The sequence below is a fragment of the Hemiscyllium ocellatum genome, chromosome 48 (assembly GCF_020745735.1).
Source record: "Hemiscyllium ocellatum isolate sHemOce1 chromosome 48, sHemOce1.pat.X.cur, whole genome shotgun sequence".
Lineage (NCBI taxonomy): Eukaryota > Metazoa > Chordata > Chondrichthyes > Orectolobiformes > Hemiscylliidae > Hemiscyllium > Hemiscyllium ocellatum.
In genome coordinates, this window is record NC_083448.1 from 13160899 (window position 1) to 13174771 (window position 13873).

General features: G+C 42.0%; 1 protein-coding gene across 1 annotated transcript in view; it reads left to right on the forward strand.

The window, feature by feature from the left end:
- The first annotated feature begins 3946 nt into the window (after positions 1-3946).
- Positions 3947-13873, forward strand: part of LOC132837028 (serine/threonine-protein phosphatase 2A 55 kDa regulatory subunit B alpha isoform) — a 73263-nt gene continuing 63336 nt past the window's right edge. The window contains exons 1-2 of the mRNA XM_060856678.1: positions 3947-4170; positions 4606-4683. Coding sequence (XP_060712661.1) covers positions 4164-4170; positions 4606-4683 — 85 coding nt within the window. The 5' untranslated portion in view covers positions 3947-4163. The remainder of the gene's footprint in view (positions 4171-4605; positions 4684-13873) is intronic.

A 13873-nucleotide genomic window follows, 5' to 3' on the forward strand; every position in this document is an offset into this window, starting at 1 on the left:
GCCTAGTGTCGTCCATTTATCTGATTCCTTCAGAGTTTTACAAAAAGCAATCAGTACTTCTCAATTTTGTGATTCCATTGAGAATGTTCCTAAATCAGCAGATTGCTCAGAATCCACTCTCTGCCCTCACTCAATTGTGACTCATCACAAGACGCAGTCAAGAAAAAAACGGAGCAGAAGGAATGAATTGGAGACTGATGGGATTCAGGTCAACCTAAGTGCAACGGCAGACCCTACCTCAGTAATTCAAAGGACTTATGTGACTGTCAGATCAGAATATTATTTTACAGATTGTACGTCAGAGTCTCTTATTTTCCTACTAACTACAATCTATGAGGATATTGTTCAGTCTTGATGTATCTGACACTCCTTCTAATTAACTTAGGAATGCATTCAGGCTATAAATGAGCATACATGGCACATTTTGTGGGTATGAAGCAACCTAACCTGATGGGCAGAACAAATGGAGACAGTCTCACTTGACGGCTATCGTTGATGTCACGAAAGTGAGAATCGCAGAATCCCTACAGTAAGGGAGCAGGTTACTCGACCCATTGAGTCCACACCGGTCCTCTGAAGAGGAATCCTGTCCAGACCCACCCAGTTCCCATAAACCCTGCATTTACCACGGCTAATCCACCTAGCCTCTCCATCTGTTGATACTACGGGCAACTTCGCATGGCCAATCCACTTAACGTGCACATCGTTGGACCTTGGGAGGAATCCACGCAGACGGGGAGAATAGGCAAACTCCACACAGACAGTTGCTTGAGCTTGGAATTGAACCCAGGTCTCTGGCCCTGAAAGGCAGCAGTGCTAACCACTGAGCCAAGTAACCATAGGACTTGAATTATTAGAATTTTTCATTGTCCTGAGGATGTTGTCTCTTTATATGCTGTGCTGTCTTTGAGATGTTTGTTTCTGTCCCTGACATTTATTCTTCATTCCTGTTTTGAATATAATGCCTCATGTTGGAATGCTCTTCCCAGGATCCCAAGGTTCTTCCCAGGAGTTGGGAAGTTGTTGTCATTGAACTTTATCCTGTCATGACTTATTCTTCTTCCATTGGTACTGACCAGGAGGACTTTCTAGTCTCCTCTAGCAATTGGAGGCAATGTCCTCTTCCACCCTCTCAACTTCAGATGCCATCTCTCTCTTATGTCGTTCGCAACCTGTAAGAAGATGGGTTTAACCCACTTCAACTATACGAGAAAGTGAGGCTGCTGCATTTTTGTGGTGCGTGATCATTCAGTGACAATTCTTTCTTGACAAGATTACCACCCTGAAGAAAATGGATGTTTTCATGTTGAAGACCTCATCTGTATTAGAAGCTATGATGGCTTACAAGAAAAATGTGATTGGACCATAGTAATAGGAGTTTTTTTTCTTGGTAGAGGATTATTTTCCAAAGTTGAAATGAATAATGTGGGATAGGATTTTTTTATCCTTGCAGAAAGTGCAGGTCAAATCAAGAGCAGAGCCTTTGTTTAAACATTTCAACTGAACAATTACATCTCTTAGATTGCTCACTCCAGGCACTCTATGATGTTGAGAGAGAAAGCCTTTTTGCCATTCTTGCCTTGAGCTGAAAAGCGCAGCAGTTCAGGCAGCATCCAAGGAGCAGGAGAATCGTCGTTTCGGGCATGAGCCCTTCTTCAGGAAATGCATTTAAGGCATTCTTGCTTTGACTCACAATCAAAGAAGTATTCAGTGTGGAAAAGGGCCATTTGGCCCAACCTGTCTACAGCAGTAAGAGAGACCTAACCTGCCCTGCCTCCAAAGCATTGTACTTACTTCTCAGTTAAATACTGTATTCATCCACTTTGTCTTTCAGACAATTTAAGAGTCTATGCTGCTTCTTCCTGCAACCAGTTGTTTCATGACTTCACATCTCTGTTTCTCCTGATCTCTCCTTTGTTTCCAAATGAGAATTAAATTGATTACCACAGTCATAACTGACTCCAGCTGAAAACTAATGAATTTCCTGACTACACCAAATAGTTTCACTAACTTCTAAAAATGAGTACATCTCCTCATGGCGTTCTCCGCACCAGTAGAAGTAAGTTTTTTTTCATTTTAAGTTTTTTTAACCTAAGTATCCTCTAAAACTTAGGCTTTTCAATTTCATAGAGTCTTGGAGATGTACAGCAACGAAACAAACGCTTCTGTCCAACTTGTCTAGGCTGACCACATATCTTAATCTATTCCCATTTGCCAGTACTTAGTGTGTATCTCTCTAAATTTTTAAATGTTGCAATTTTACCATTCTCCACCACTTCTTCTGGGAGCTCATTCCAAACACGCACCACCTTTTGCGTGAAAAAGTTGCCCCTTAGTATCTTAGTGGTTAATGATTATCCAGGTCTCTGGAGTAAAAGGGACTCTTGTGATTCACTGGCACAGTGTTCCTACCTTTGGTCCAAATGGCCCTGGTTCAGATCTCACCTGTTCGAAGGTGTGTCATAATGTAACCAACTGATTGATGAAAAAACAGGAGGAAAAGTCCTGATCATCTTCAAATATGCCATTGGATATTCTGCATGTATCTGATAGGCAGAGTGGACCTCAGCTAAATATCTCACCCAAATCATGAGACCTTCAGCACACTCTTCGTCCTGGAGTGAAGTGCTAACCTGGATACAATTGAACTTAAATCAACAATCTTTGTAAGTGAGAATGTTAACAATGACATTTGGGTTGAATTATGGTGGCTGCTGCCCCTCACAATGTATGTTTTGTTAGAATCATGTGCCATCATCAACAGTGAAGCCCTCTTAAGTTGAAAAGTCTCCTGCTGCATAATGTCTTACTTCGATTCTTAAAGGATTCTTAAATTCCAAATTTTCATCATACTGATTGTGTTTCTGTATGAAGAGTTGAGGGGAGAGCCATACCTTTCATAGGATGTCCAAAAGTCATCCACCATAATGTGTCAACTATGGTTCGCTGGATTGCACCTTTACTTCTGAGTGTCTAAGAATTGAGGATAAAAATGTGGGTTCAAACTCAGGGGCAGTACAGTGGAGTTCTGTCCTTTGGGTACAATGACAAACTGACATACACAATCCCCAATCAGCTTGACATTAGATATCTCAGGACCATACATTGAAGAAGAAAAAGGATGATCTTCCAAGTATCGTGAGTAACATTGATCACTCAACCAATATTATAAAAACAGATTATTTGCTAATTTGTGGTTGGTTGCTGTGCTCAAACTGGCTGTCATTTACATTAAGCTTTTGAAACACTTAAAGCTCATTAAACATAGACAATAATTTGCGTCTATAATACTTTTCGAGCAATGTCCGGTCGTAATGGAGCATTGTCAACCAAAATGTTGCATCAGCTCAGCAGACATTGTCATTTGTTCAAAAGACAAAAGTTCGTTTGAAGAGGTCGGTATTGTGGAGAGTTTTTCTGCCGGAAAGTGGATTTCGGGAAGACATGACAGAGTTTTGGCTTAGGCAACTGAAAACACGGCAGCTTGTGCGAGAGTCATTAAAATTAGGGATGTGTAAGAGTTCAGAATGAGAGTGCAAACATTGCAGAAGGCGGTAAGTTCAGAGGAGCTCACAGAGATCATGGACCTGCAGATCAGGAAAGGTGAAAAGTTTTAACTTTAAGCCTTACCGGATGTGGACAGCCAGCAACAAACTCAATGGGATGGAATGCTAGTTAGATAACTCGTCAGAAAGTTTTCAGAAGCCAATTGTAAAATGATTGCTGCCCATGTTGGAATGCTTGATTTCATGCAGTTAGAAATCACACAATACCAGGTTATAGTCTAACAGGTTTATTTGGAAGTGTGGTTTTTAACATGTGACCACCCCAGTCCAACACAGGCACCTCCACATCCCGATTTCATGCAGACAGTGGGGAGTGTTTGCAGAGTTTGAGAGCTGCTGACTCTGGCCCCGCCCCCTTTTGCTCCGGCTCTGCTCCCCCTCCCGTCCCGATGTGGTGACGTCATTGGAAGATGGCCGGGGCGGGCGCGTCGCCATTTTGAAGGGCTCGGAGAGCGGGGGTGGGTACAGCGGCGCAATCCGAAGCCAATCCGCCGCCATCCTCAGCTTAGTGCAGCCCGGCCTGTTCGCCTGCAGCTCCGGCCGCATCCTTGGGCACCGCGCTAACGCCGGCTACCTCCATTTCCAGCCGGTTCCGCCATGGCAGGTGAGGATGGAAGCCGGACAAAAAAAAACACAGGAGGGACGGAAGCTGGGCTGAGCGTTCTCTGTGCCCTCGCCAGTCCCTTGGTTCTGGATTTGTTTTCAAATTTAAAGCCTATATTTTTTTCTCTCCCTCCCGCCTTCAAGGCCTATGGTTCTGAGTGTTGAACTCATTGCTCCACAGACTGAAGAAAAAGGGCAGGGTTGCACCTGGGAGGGTTTAAAGCTTTAAACAGTTTAGAAAATAATTTATAATTCTTGGAGTTTGTTGATTTTTTAAAAAAAAATCATAGGAGCCAGCTTGTGTGTGAAGCTGGAAAGGTTTTTCAGTTTCTTCCACTTACCACCCCCCCCCCCGCACACCGTCTGTGCAATTTTTATTTTTAAAAATTCAATGCATATTTTATTAATTTTTTTCCCCCCTTCTCCATTCATTCAGGAGTTGGAAGTGGTGGCAATGACATTCAGTGGTGTTTCTCTCAGGTGAAAGGAGCTATAGATGACGATGTTGCAGAAGGTAAAACAAAGCAAAATATTTATATTTCCCGAAGATATTCTCTCTCTCTCTTCCCTGCTGCACCCCCACCCCTCAACCTTCCGGAAATCCCTGGCTTTTGTTGCTGTCTGCACTTTTTGTATGGATGTTATGTTGGTACATTCAAGTGAGTTTCAGTTTTCCTGGTGGATTTATCTGTCTGCAGTTGCCATTTCTTGAGGATAGCAAATGGTTTGGAAGGTTCAGCTGATGCATGACATGAATTATTTGGAAATGAATGTGATTGCAAGCTTCTCCCATTAAATGTGTCGTTTCTTGTATGTGTCGGTAATGTTGGATGTGTTCATTGAAGGTGGGAGCAAGTGCATGAGTTGGCAGTGAAGTGTGAATCACATTTATGTTATGGATATTGTCGTTGAAGATGTTAATTCAGCATAAAACCCACCCATTTTCCAATGGTTTGTGATTTTGGATTTCATCTCTAAATGGTCTGAAATGAAGTAAGATTTCAGTTGAAATTGAATTGAAGTAGTTTTCAACTGAAATGTTTTCTATGGGGATCCAAGTATTCCTTGCTTGACAGGGACGCCTCATGTTTGCCTTTTGCACAAATCAAATCGACTGAAGTGGTGGCATTCACATCATTGAGAAGTTGCAGTTTTTGTGCTTTTCGCTGCAAATAGTAGGCCATCCAAAAAGAGGCATCCTGCATTTCAATTCTCATGAATGATTACAACGTTTAAGATGAATCTGCAAGCTGATGTATTGGGTGACGAGCTTGTGTGCTTCAATATCGACCACTGGTCATAACAACTGGACAGTACACAAAACGTTTGGTTTCTGTATGCAGGTACTGCAGTAACATTTTGTCATAAAATGTAGTTGCACTACTCTCACTCCTTGAACCCTCTATCACATAACATTTCCCGGTTAACTGGTGCCAAATGTGGGTTGTGTTTGGAGGGTGCTTTTGTGTGCTGCCAAGCCGAAGTCCTGGTGATGACTGGAAGAGTGAAAATTTGAACTCCTCCAAGTGTGTACACAGAACAAACAGATTTGACTACTTGTCTCAGAAATTAGTGTGGTGACATTGATTTCAATCTATCCATATATCTTAATGTGGTGCCCAGCTCATGTGAAATTCCTTGAAATAAGAAGTTTTGTCAAATTTAACTGTTAAACCCACTTGAAATTGGATGCCCTCAAAGTAGCAAGACTGCCTGACTTCAGATATCATTGTCTGAAAGGATGTGGCTTGCTCTTCCCGTTTGGTATTTGGAGTGAACACAAAGTGAGGGGTGTGGAAAAAAGGGCAGATTGGATAAAGACAACATCTTTGTTCTTTGCTGTGGTCTAAATGGAACACATGCTTATATTGTGTGATGGACCATACCCCAAAGGCAGTGTTTAACTGACTGAATCAAGTGACAGAAATAATGGTGAAGCGTACTTGGTCCAGGTCTTAGTGCCTGATGTGTTTCTAAAAAAGTTACAGCTCTTAATTTATTGATGTGTGCGCATGGCATTCCTTTTGAACCTGCTTAAGTGATGGGGCATCAGTATATTTTCATGTCTGGCCTGTTCATTGCTTTCAAATATAGATGGCCCTTGCCTCCATTTGATCATCTTTTCCTTCCAGAATAAATCTCCAACATGTTATCCTGTTTATCTTTTGTAGGTTGTGTGTTTCACTGGCCATAATTTTGACAGCCAACATTTATTTTCTTTCGTATTGAGTCATAGTCATACAGCACAGAAACAGACTCTTGATTATCCACTGTAAAGATGTGATCTTTTAGTAGCACTGAGAGGCATTGTACACCTGTGCATTGTTGGAAGAAATAAGCTTCCTGAAACCATTACCTCCAAATGTTGGGTTGTATTATAAGCAATTTCTTAGTCTGCTCTGATTAGGGAGTGACCTAGTGATGCTTGCAGTTTAAGATGATATTTGGACTTGGTCCAAGTTTTTGAAAAAGTGAATATAACAATGGATAGTTGAAATAAATGCACTTGCTAAGCTTTAATTAATTAATTGTCTTGTACTTGAAATGTTAGTGACCATTTGTATAACCCAAAGCTAGCTATCAGCAGAACTATCTTTGGCTTAACTTTTACAGGTTAATCTGCCAAGTAAACATAAATGATATTGAAAAGATTTAAATTTTTTGCCCAATGTGAGGATGAGAATTGATTAGTATTACTGGATGTTTTATCTACTTGAGATATGTTATCAATCTTGTAGTAATTCAGCAATAAAACAGTGATTTCACCATGTTATTTGAGAGTTATGGTGATATTTTTGTGTTGAAATATTGCTGTTTTTGGAATGTGGCATTCCTGAATGCTCTGTCGTGATGTTACCTCACCAGTAACAATGCTACCAGTTTGAGTCTGAATAATAAAAACCAAAAACTTAAGATGCTGGAGATCTGAAATAGAAGTAGTGCTGGAGAAACTCTGCTGGTATGGCAAATGGTGTGTAGAGCAACAGTTAACATTTTGAGTTTGATCATCTTTTTCTTCAGAGTTGGTATCATGGTGGTTTTGCAACAACTCTGAACTGCTAAGATAGCTGATGACAAGGCCTGAACTGAGTTAAGACTGAAGTGGGATGAGATTGATTGGAGGTGATCATCTCAGTACTTCAATCTGATAGCACAGTGTTAAAATGAAATCCTTGGGCCTGGTTTCTAAAGAATGCAGATACCTTTCAGGGAATCCTGGTAATGTAATTGGCGCAAGGAACACAGTTTGAATTTTTATGGAGCCCGAAGTTCACCACTGTTCACTTTTTAAGTGCATAACCATTGGTTGAGAGCCATCAATACCCAAGCACTGTATCATTGTGCATCAGGTAAGACTGTCCTGATGGTTTTGAAAAAGGCAGGCACTGTGCTGTGCTTCCACTTGCCTAAAACCCAGACTGCCATTAACTGGAACCCAGAACAGAAGTTAGCACTGCAAATAAGTGTCTTTGAAAAGAGTAGTTGTAACCATGGCAACAGTTTGTGCTTAAACTTTTAAATTTTATTTCATAACGAAGAGTCAGTTATGGTTAATTGAAAAATACTTGACTTGATATTAATCATGAAGAATTAGTTTTCATGTTTGTTTGGAGGCTTGTGTATGGATTAGTTAACTCATCTGAGATAATGCAAATGATCTCTGGCCCTGTGTTGAGGAAAGGACATTGAATGCATTCTAGCTCCTGATCATTACTGAGTGATTTGTTTTAGAAATGTTTGCTTGTATTCTCGCTTAAGACAAGCTTGGGCAAAGTTATGTTAATTCCGGCGGTGGAATCATGTCCTCTAATTGGTGTCTGAGCTCAGATAAGAGGAGTGGCCCTTGGTGGTTGAGCAGCACCTATGGCTCTGGCCCAGCACACATCAGGGTTTTGAACATGAAAGACTTGGGAGAGGATGGCTTTTTTTTTCCAAATCTGATCCACTTCAGCACATCTTAAAATACTCCATTCTCATATTGCCGTTGATTTCTACCTGACTGCTATGCTAGATCTGAATAAGGTTTTTACTGCAACACACCACGCATACAAATCTTTATCCTTTATTCTGTGTGTGGGAATATCTCAGCCTCCAACACTGCTGTTAAAGGACTGTGTGCTGTTTGGTAGAATGTACTGTGCTCATCCCATTATAACACTTCACAGATGGAATGTTACATGCTTCCTCCTGATCGTGTGTCCTGTCGGATGTGCAAGAAATTGGTTACTGAAGAAGTTTCTCCCTCCTCACTGTGACGTCTTGTTGATGTCTGTACTACACAAAGACTTGTGACACAGACACTTGTGACAATTTGGAATCTTGATCAAATGGGCCAATGGGCTGAGGAGTGGCAGGCAGAGTTTAATTTCGATAAATGTGAGTTGCTGCATTTTGGAAAAGCAAATCTTTGCAGGACTTATACACTGAATGGGAAGGTCCTAGAGAGTGTTGCTGAACAGAGAGCCATGGAGTCGCAGGTAAATAGGGTTGTGAAGAAGGCGTTTGGTATGCTTTCCTTAATTGATCAGAGCATTGAGTATAGGAGTTGGGAGGTCATTTTGCAGTTATTCAGGACATTGGTGAGGCCACTTTTGGAATATTGCAAGCAAGTCTGGTCTCCTTTCTATCAGAAAGATGTTGTGAAATTTGAAAGGGTTCAGAAAAGATTTACAAGGATGTTGCCAGGGTTAGAGGGTTTGTGCTATGGGAAGAGGCAGAAGAGGCTTGGGCTTTTTTCCGGAGTGTCTGAGGCTGAGGGGTGACCTTATCGAGATTTATAAAGTCATGAGGTATCATGGATAGGGGTGGGGGAGTCCAGCACTAGAGGGCATAGGTTTAGTGAGAGGGGAAAGATATAAAAGGGAACTAAGGTACAACTTTTTCAAGCAGAGGATGGTATGTGTATGGAATGAGCTGCCAGAGGAAGTGGTGGAGGCTGGGACAGTTGCAAGATTTGAAAGGCATCTGGATGGGTATCTGCATAGGAAGAGTTTATGAGGTTATGGGCCAAATGCTGGCAAATTGGACTGGATTAGATAAAGTTAGGATATCTGGTTGGCATGGGCGAGTTGGACCGAAGGGTCTGTTTCTGTGCTGTGCATGTCTATGACTCTATAATTGTGTGATGGACTGGATTGTTGAGGGCTTAATCATGGTAACTGTGGTGGAAAGGAATACCTCTTGGAACTACATTTGAGCAAGTTTTTCTGACAAAACCTTCATTCATTAATTTGGTGTGTCCTCTTAATTTTCCAAGTTTGAACATCTTGGCATCCTCAAGGGTATCACATTCAAGAATGTTTGTCTGTAATTGATCCAGTAATTCTTTCAAACCAAAATGTTGATCTTTTCAAGAGGCGTTCTGACTGGGTTCAGGTGGCTGCATGAAATGAAGTTGTTGGTTTCACTGCTACACAAGATATAATTCTGTAGCACATATAACATCATGGAACACCAAGTTTTGGGAAAACAACAGAATTTGACAACAAGCCATATATAGCAATTAAGGCAGATGATCAGAATCTTAATCAAACAAATTCTTCAGTTTCTTGAGGTAATGAGGTCTAGAGCATATGCATGACAACCAATTTTTCTGAAATTTTTAATTTCAAAATTGCCGTGCATGAAATGCACGTTAGTTGCATTGCTTTACATGTCCATATTGTTTTCATTCTTGACCAATTGGTAGAAAAAGTTTAGTTGGGCATATCGAGAAAGATAGAATATGTAGTGAAAGCATTACTTGGTGTGAAGCTCTGAAGTTGGGGAAACTGCTGGTACTGCTGGGATGAGTTTGCGTATTGCAAAAGAAAGTATGGTTAAAGTCTAATATTTACGCTGGCCTATGTTTTAAAAAAAAAGTGCGAACTGTGCTTTGGAAGGCCTCGTTACTACAGAGGATGAATGCAAGTATCCAACGTTGTTCCTTTTATACCCATGGTATTGTGGTCTGAATTCCAAATTTACTTTTGAACTGTTTATTGTTATTTTGCATTGTGAATCAGGTGCATCTTAAACATATAGTTCTAATTCATGGTTATTGTTTTCCCATTTGCACTGGTGATGCTTCAAAGAAGATTTGTGTATTTGAGATGAGTAAGCGCACTGTGTAATGCTACACAGATTACCTACGTCTCAAGCAATCTGTGTTTGCTCTACGTTTGACCTGCAGTTGGCCTGAACTGCTTGCATGATGTCAGAATCTTGGTGCTCATGCATGAGGTTGCTAACATGCAATTTCTGTGTGCTTGTGGATGTTGTATCTGCTTAGATTTCACTTATGGTCTTTGCCTAAAAACAAGCTGAGTTAATTCTGGTTTACACTCTGGAAGCTCCTGCTCAATATGCTTTGTTACCATCTCCACCTTAATGATAAACCACTAAGTATTTGAGGGAGCACTGAATTGTATCTCTCACTAATTTCCAGTTGATAAATGGAGAAGTTGGTGCACATGGGAGTGGAGAAAGCGGTCGTTTTACTGACTGTTAATACAGAGACCCAAGCTCATGGGTTGTAGCGTCACTAGTTGAAATCCCAGAATGCCAGCTCGTGAGAATATAATTCAAACACATCAAACTTGGAATTGAAAAGTAGTCTCATGAAGGCTATTTCTATCAATAGAAACATCTATCTGGTTTAATGTGAAGTTTTAGCCATTCTTGACTGGTCTGCTTCACTTGTGCTTGACTCTTAAGTACCCTCTGTAATGGCCTTAAAAAAGCACTTGTAGCCCAGTTCGGGCAACAGTTGTGTGTCACTTCGCAGTGATTTATGCATGCTCTGAGAGAGCAAATAATATAATGAGGGGGCAAGATCCAGTTGATCAGTTTGGTAAAAACTGTCTGCAACACCTAGAAACTGGGCAGGTTGCCTTGTACAGGGAGCCAAGGGAAATAACATATGTTTGTTTTTAATTGTGTGCAATACCAAGGGGTTGAGGTTGGGCAGGGCCTACAGCTTTTAGACATTATTGGCTAAGAAAATAGTGTCTCTTGATCATTTAAAATTTGACAAATATTAACTTGTGGCCAAGATCCTGACTGCCTCACTGGCTAAATTATGTCTAAGCAATGTTACTCTGTTGCAGAAGACTTTAAGAAAAACAAGAAGTGAAATCCATGCTCAACTATTTTTCTGCCGTTTCTTTGTTCTCTACTTGGAAAATGCTCATGGCTCTATGGGCTATTTTCTCAGGTGGGAGGTGTTTTTCTGACTTGAAATTCTTGTCCCTAATGTTTGGACATCGAGTCAAGTGAGGCAACAGCAAAATTGAACCTGGGTCTTTGTTCACCCAAGCTCCAACAAGGTGCCAATAAATGGGCAAGGTTCAGATTCTGGGAACATTCAGCGACCTGGAGCCTCGGACCATCTTTAAGTTACCATTACTTCATTGTTGTGTTTGCCTCACAAAGCATGTTGGTCTGAATGGTGTGAATTTCGGGTGCAGCTTTGTGCTCTGAGGTGGAGTTCTGACAGTTTGATTGCATGATTTAAAATGTCTAGCTTAGATTAATGCCATGCATCAATGAATATCTTGTGCCAGTTAAAAGTGAATTGGGAGTGGATATGCATTGTGATTTCACTTTTTGGTCTTTGAATTTAATCACCCCATTGTAGGTGTGCAAGCTGTGAACAGGCTGTCAGGTGCAACCTTTTAGGGTGTACAGTTGTGACAGACAAAACCTTGTAAACACACAAGATAGTTTGATGTTGGTGAATCAGTATGATCAACACCTGGATTGTCCAAATGCGATTGCAGGTTTTAAATACATTCTATGACATCTGTAATGTTGAATCATTCAGACCATTGAAGTACTGTGTAAGATTCAAATCTTGATCTTGACCAACATGAATGTTGGAAATATATCAGTTGCTGTTCATGACTTTGGGTTTGAAGGAGGACAGTTGGACAAACTGCTTGACTCCTAATTACTGCCCAAGGGCAAGAGGAGCAGTGTTAGCAGGGAATAGTAATATGTTAAGATATAACATTTTCCTCTGTTGATTAACTTGCTGGCACTCAGTCTCTGGCTAGAGTGATTTACTATGTTAAAGGTACTCTCATTTCAAGTTCTCTTGGTGTTCAAGCTCAGTATCAGATGGCCACGCATGTCTTGGAATGATGCTGCATGAGGAGTGGTTGGTCATTTCCATCAACCTGTTTGGATGTGTTATGGTACATATGTAGATCAAGTGGGACTTGAAATGGACCTTCAGTACATTAAGGTCCAGAGATAGGGACAGTATAATGTCTGCTAGATGTCCAACATTTGCCTGGGTTACAATGGAGACTGTACCACTCCTCCACCGACTCTCACCACTTTGTGGAATTGGTATTTGCCTCGTGAGGCTTGTCTCTGAGATTGATTGTCATGATGCATTTCCAATTGAGCTGATTTGGTCTTTTGACCAAGCGGATAAATAAATGGGGAAGAACTAGAGAGGCTGTTTGGGTCAAGTTATTTATTGAAGTATAACTTGGTTTAATTTGCTCCTAGGCAAGCTGGGATATGGCGCAAAATTTGGTGAGCCAGCTAGAATGAATTAAAATGTGTACTTTCAGTCTTGCTCCATCAGCTGGTTACTGACGTAGAATTGACCAAATTTCAGGCTTTTGTCATGTAAATGAAATTCTGGGTGTTGTAAAACCTTAATCAGATTTTGAAATTAGGTTGAGTTGATTACAGTAACATTGACTAAAACATGTGTTGAGTAAAAAATGAGGTCTGCAGATGCTGGAGATCACAGCTGCAAATGTGTTGCTGGTCAAAGCACAGCAGGCCAGGCAGCATCTCAGGAATAGAGAATTTGGCGTTTCGAGCATAAGCCCTTCATCAGGAATAAGAGAGAGTAGCCAAGCAGGCTAAGATAAAAGGTAGGGAGGAGGGACTAGGGGGAGGGGTGATGGAGGTGGGATAGGTGGAAGGAGGTCAAGGTGAGGGTGGGGGCGGAGAGGTCAGGAAGAGGATTGCAGGTTAGGAGGGCGGTGCTGAGTTGAGGGAACCGACTGAGAGAAGGTGGGGGGAGGGGAAATGAGGAAACTGGAGAAATCTGAATTCATACCTTGTGGTTGGAGGGTTCCCAAGCGGAAGATGAGGCGCTCCTCCTCCAGCCGTCGTGTTGTTATGTTCTGCCGGTGGAGGAGTCCAAGGACCTGCATGTCCTCGGTGGAGTGGGAGGGAGAGTTAAAGTGTTGAGCCACGGGGTGATTGGGTTGGTTGGTTCGGGCGGCCCTGAGGTGTTCTCTGAAGCGTTCCGCAAGTAAGCGGCCTGTCTCACCAATATAGAGGAGGCCACATCGGGTGCAGCGGATGCAATAGATGATGTGTGTGGAGGTACAGGTGAACTTGTGGCGGATATGGAAGGATCCCTTGGGGCCTTGGAGGGAAGTGAGTGTGGAGGTGTGGGCGCAAGTTTTACATTTCCTGTGGTCGCAGGGGAAGGTGCCGGGGGTGGAGGTTGGGTTGGTGGGGGGTGTGGATCTGACGAGGGAGTCACGAAGGGAGTGGTCCTTGCGGAACGCTGATAGGGGAGGGGAGGGAAATATATCCTTGGTGGTGGGGTCCGTTTGGAGGTGGCGGAAATGGCGGCGGATGATACGTTGTATGCGGAGGTTGGTGGGGTGGTAGTGAGAACCAGTGGGGTTCTGTCTTGGTGGCGGTTGGAGGAGCAGGGCTCAAGGGCGGAGGAGCGGGAAGTGGAG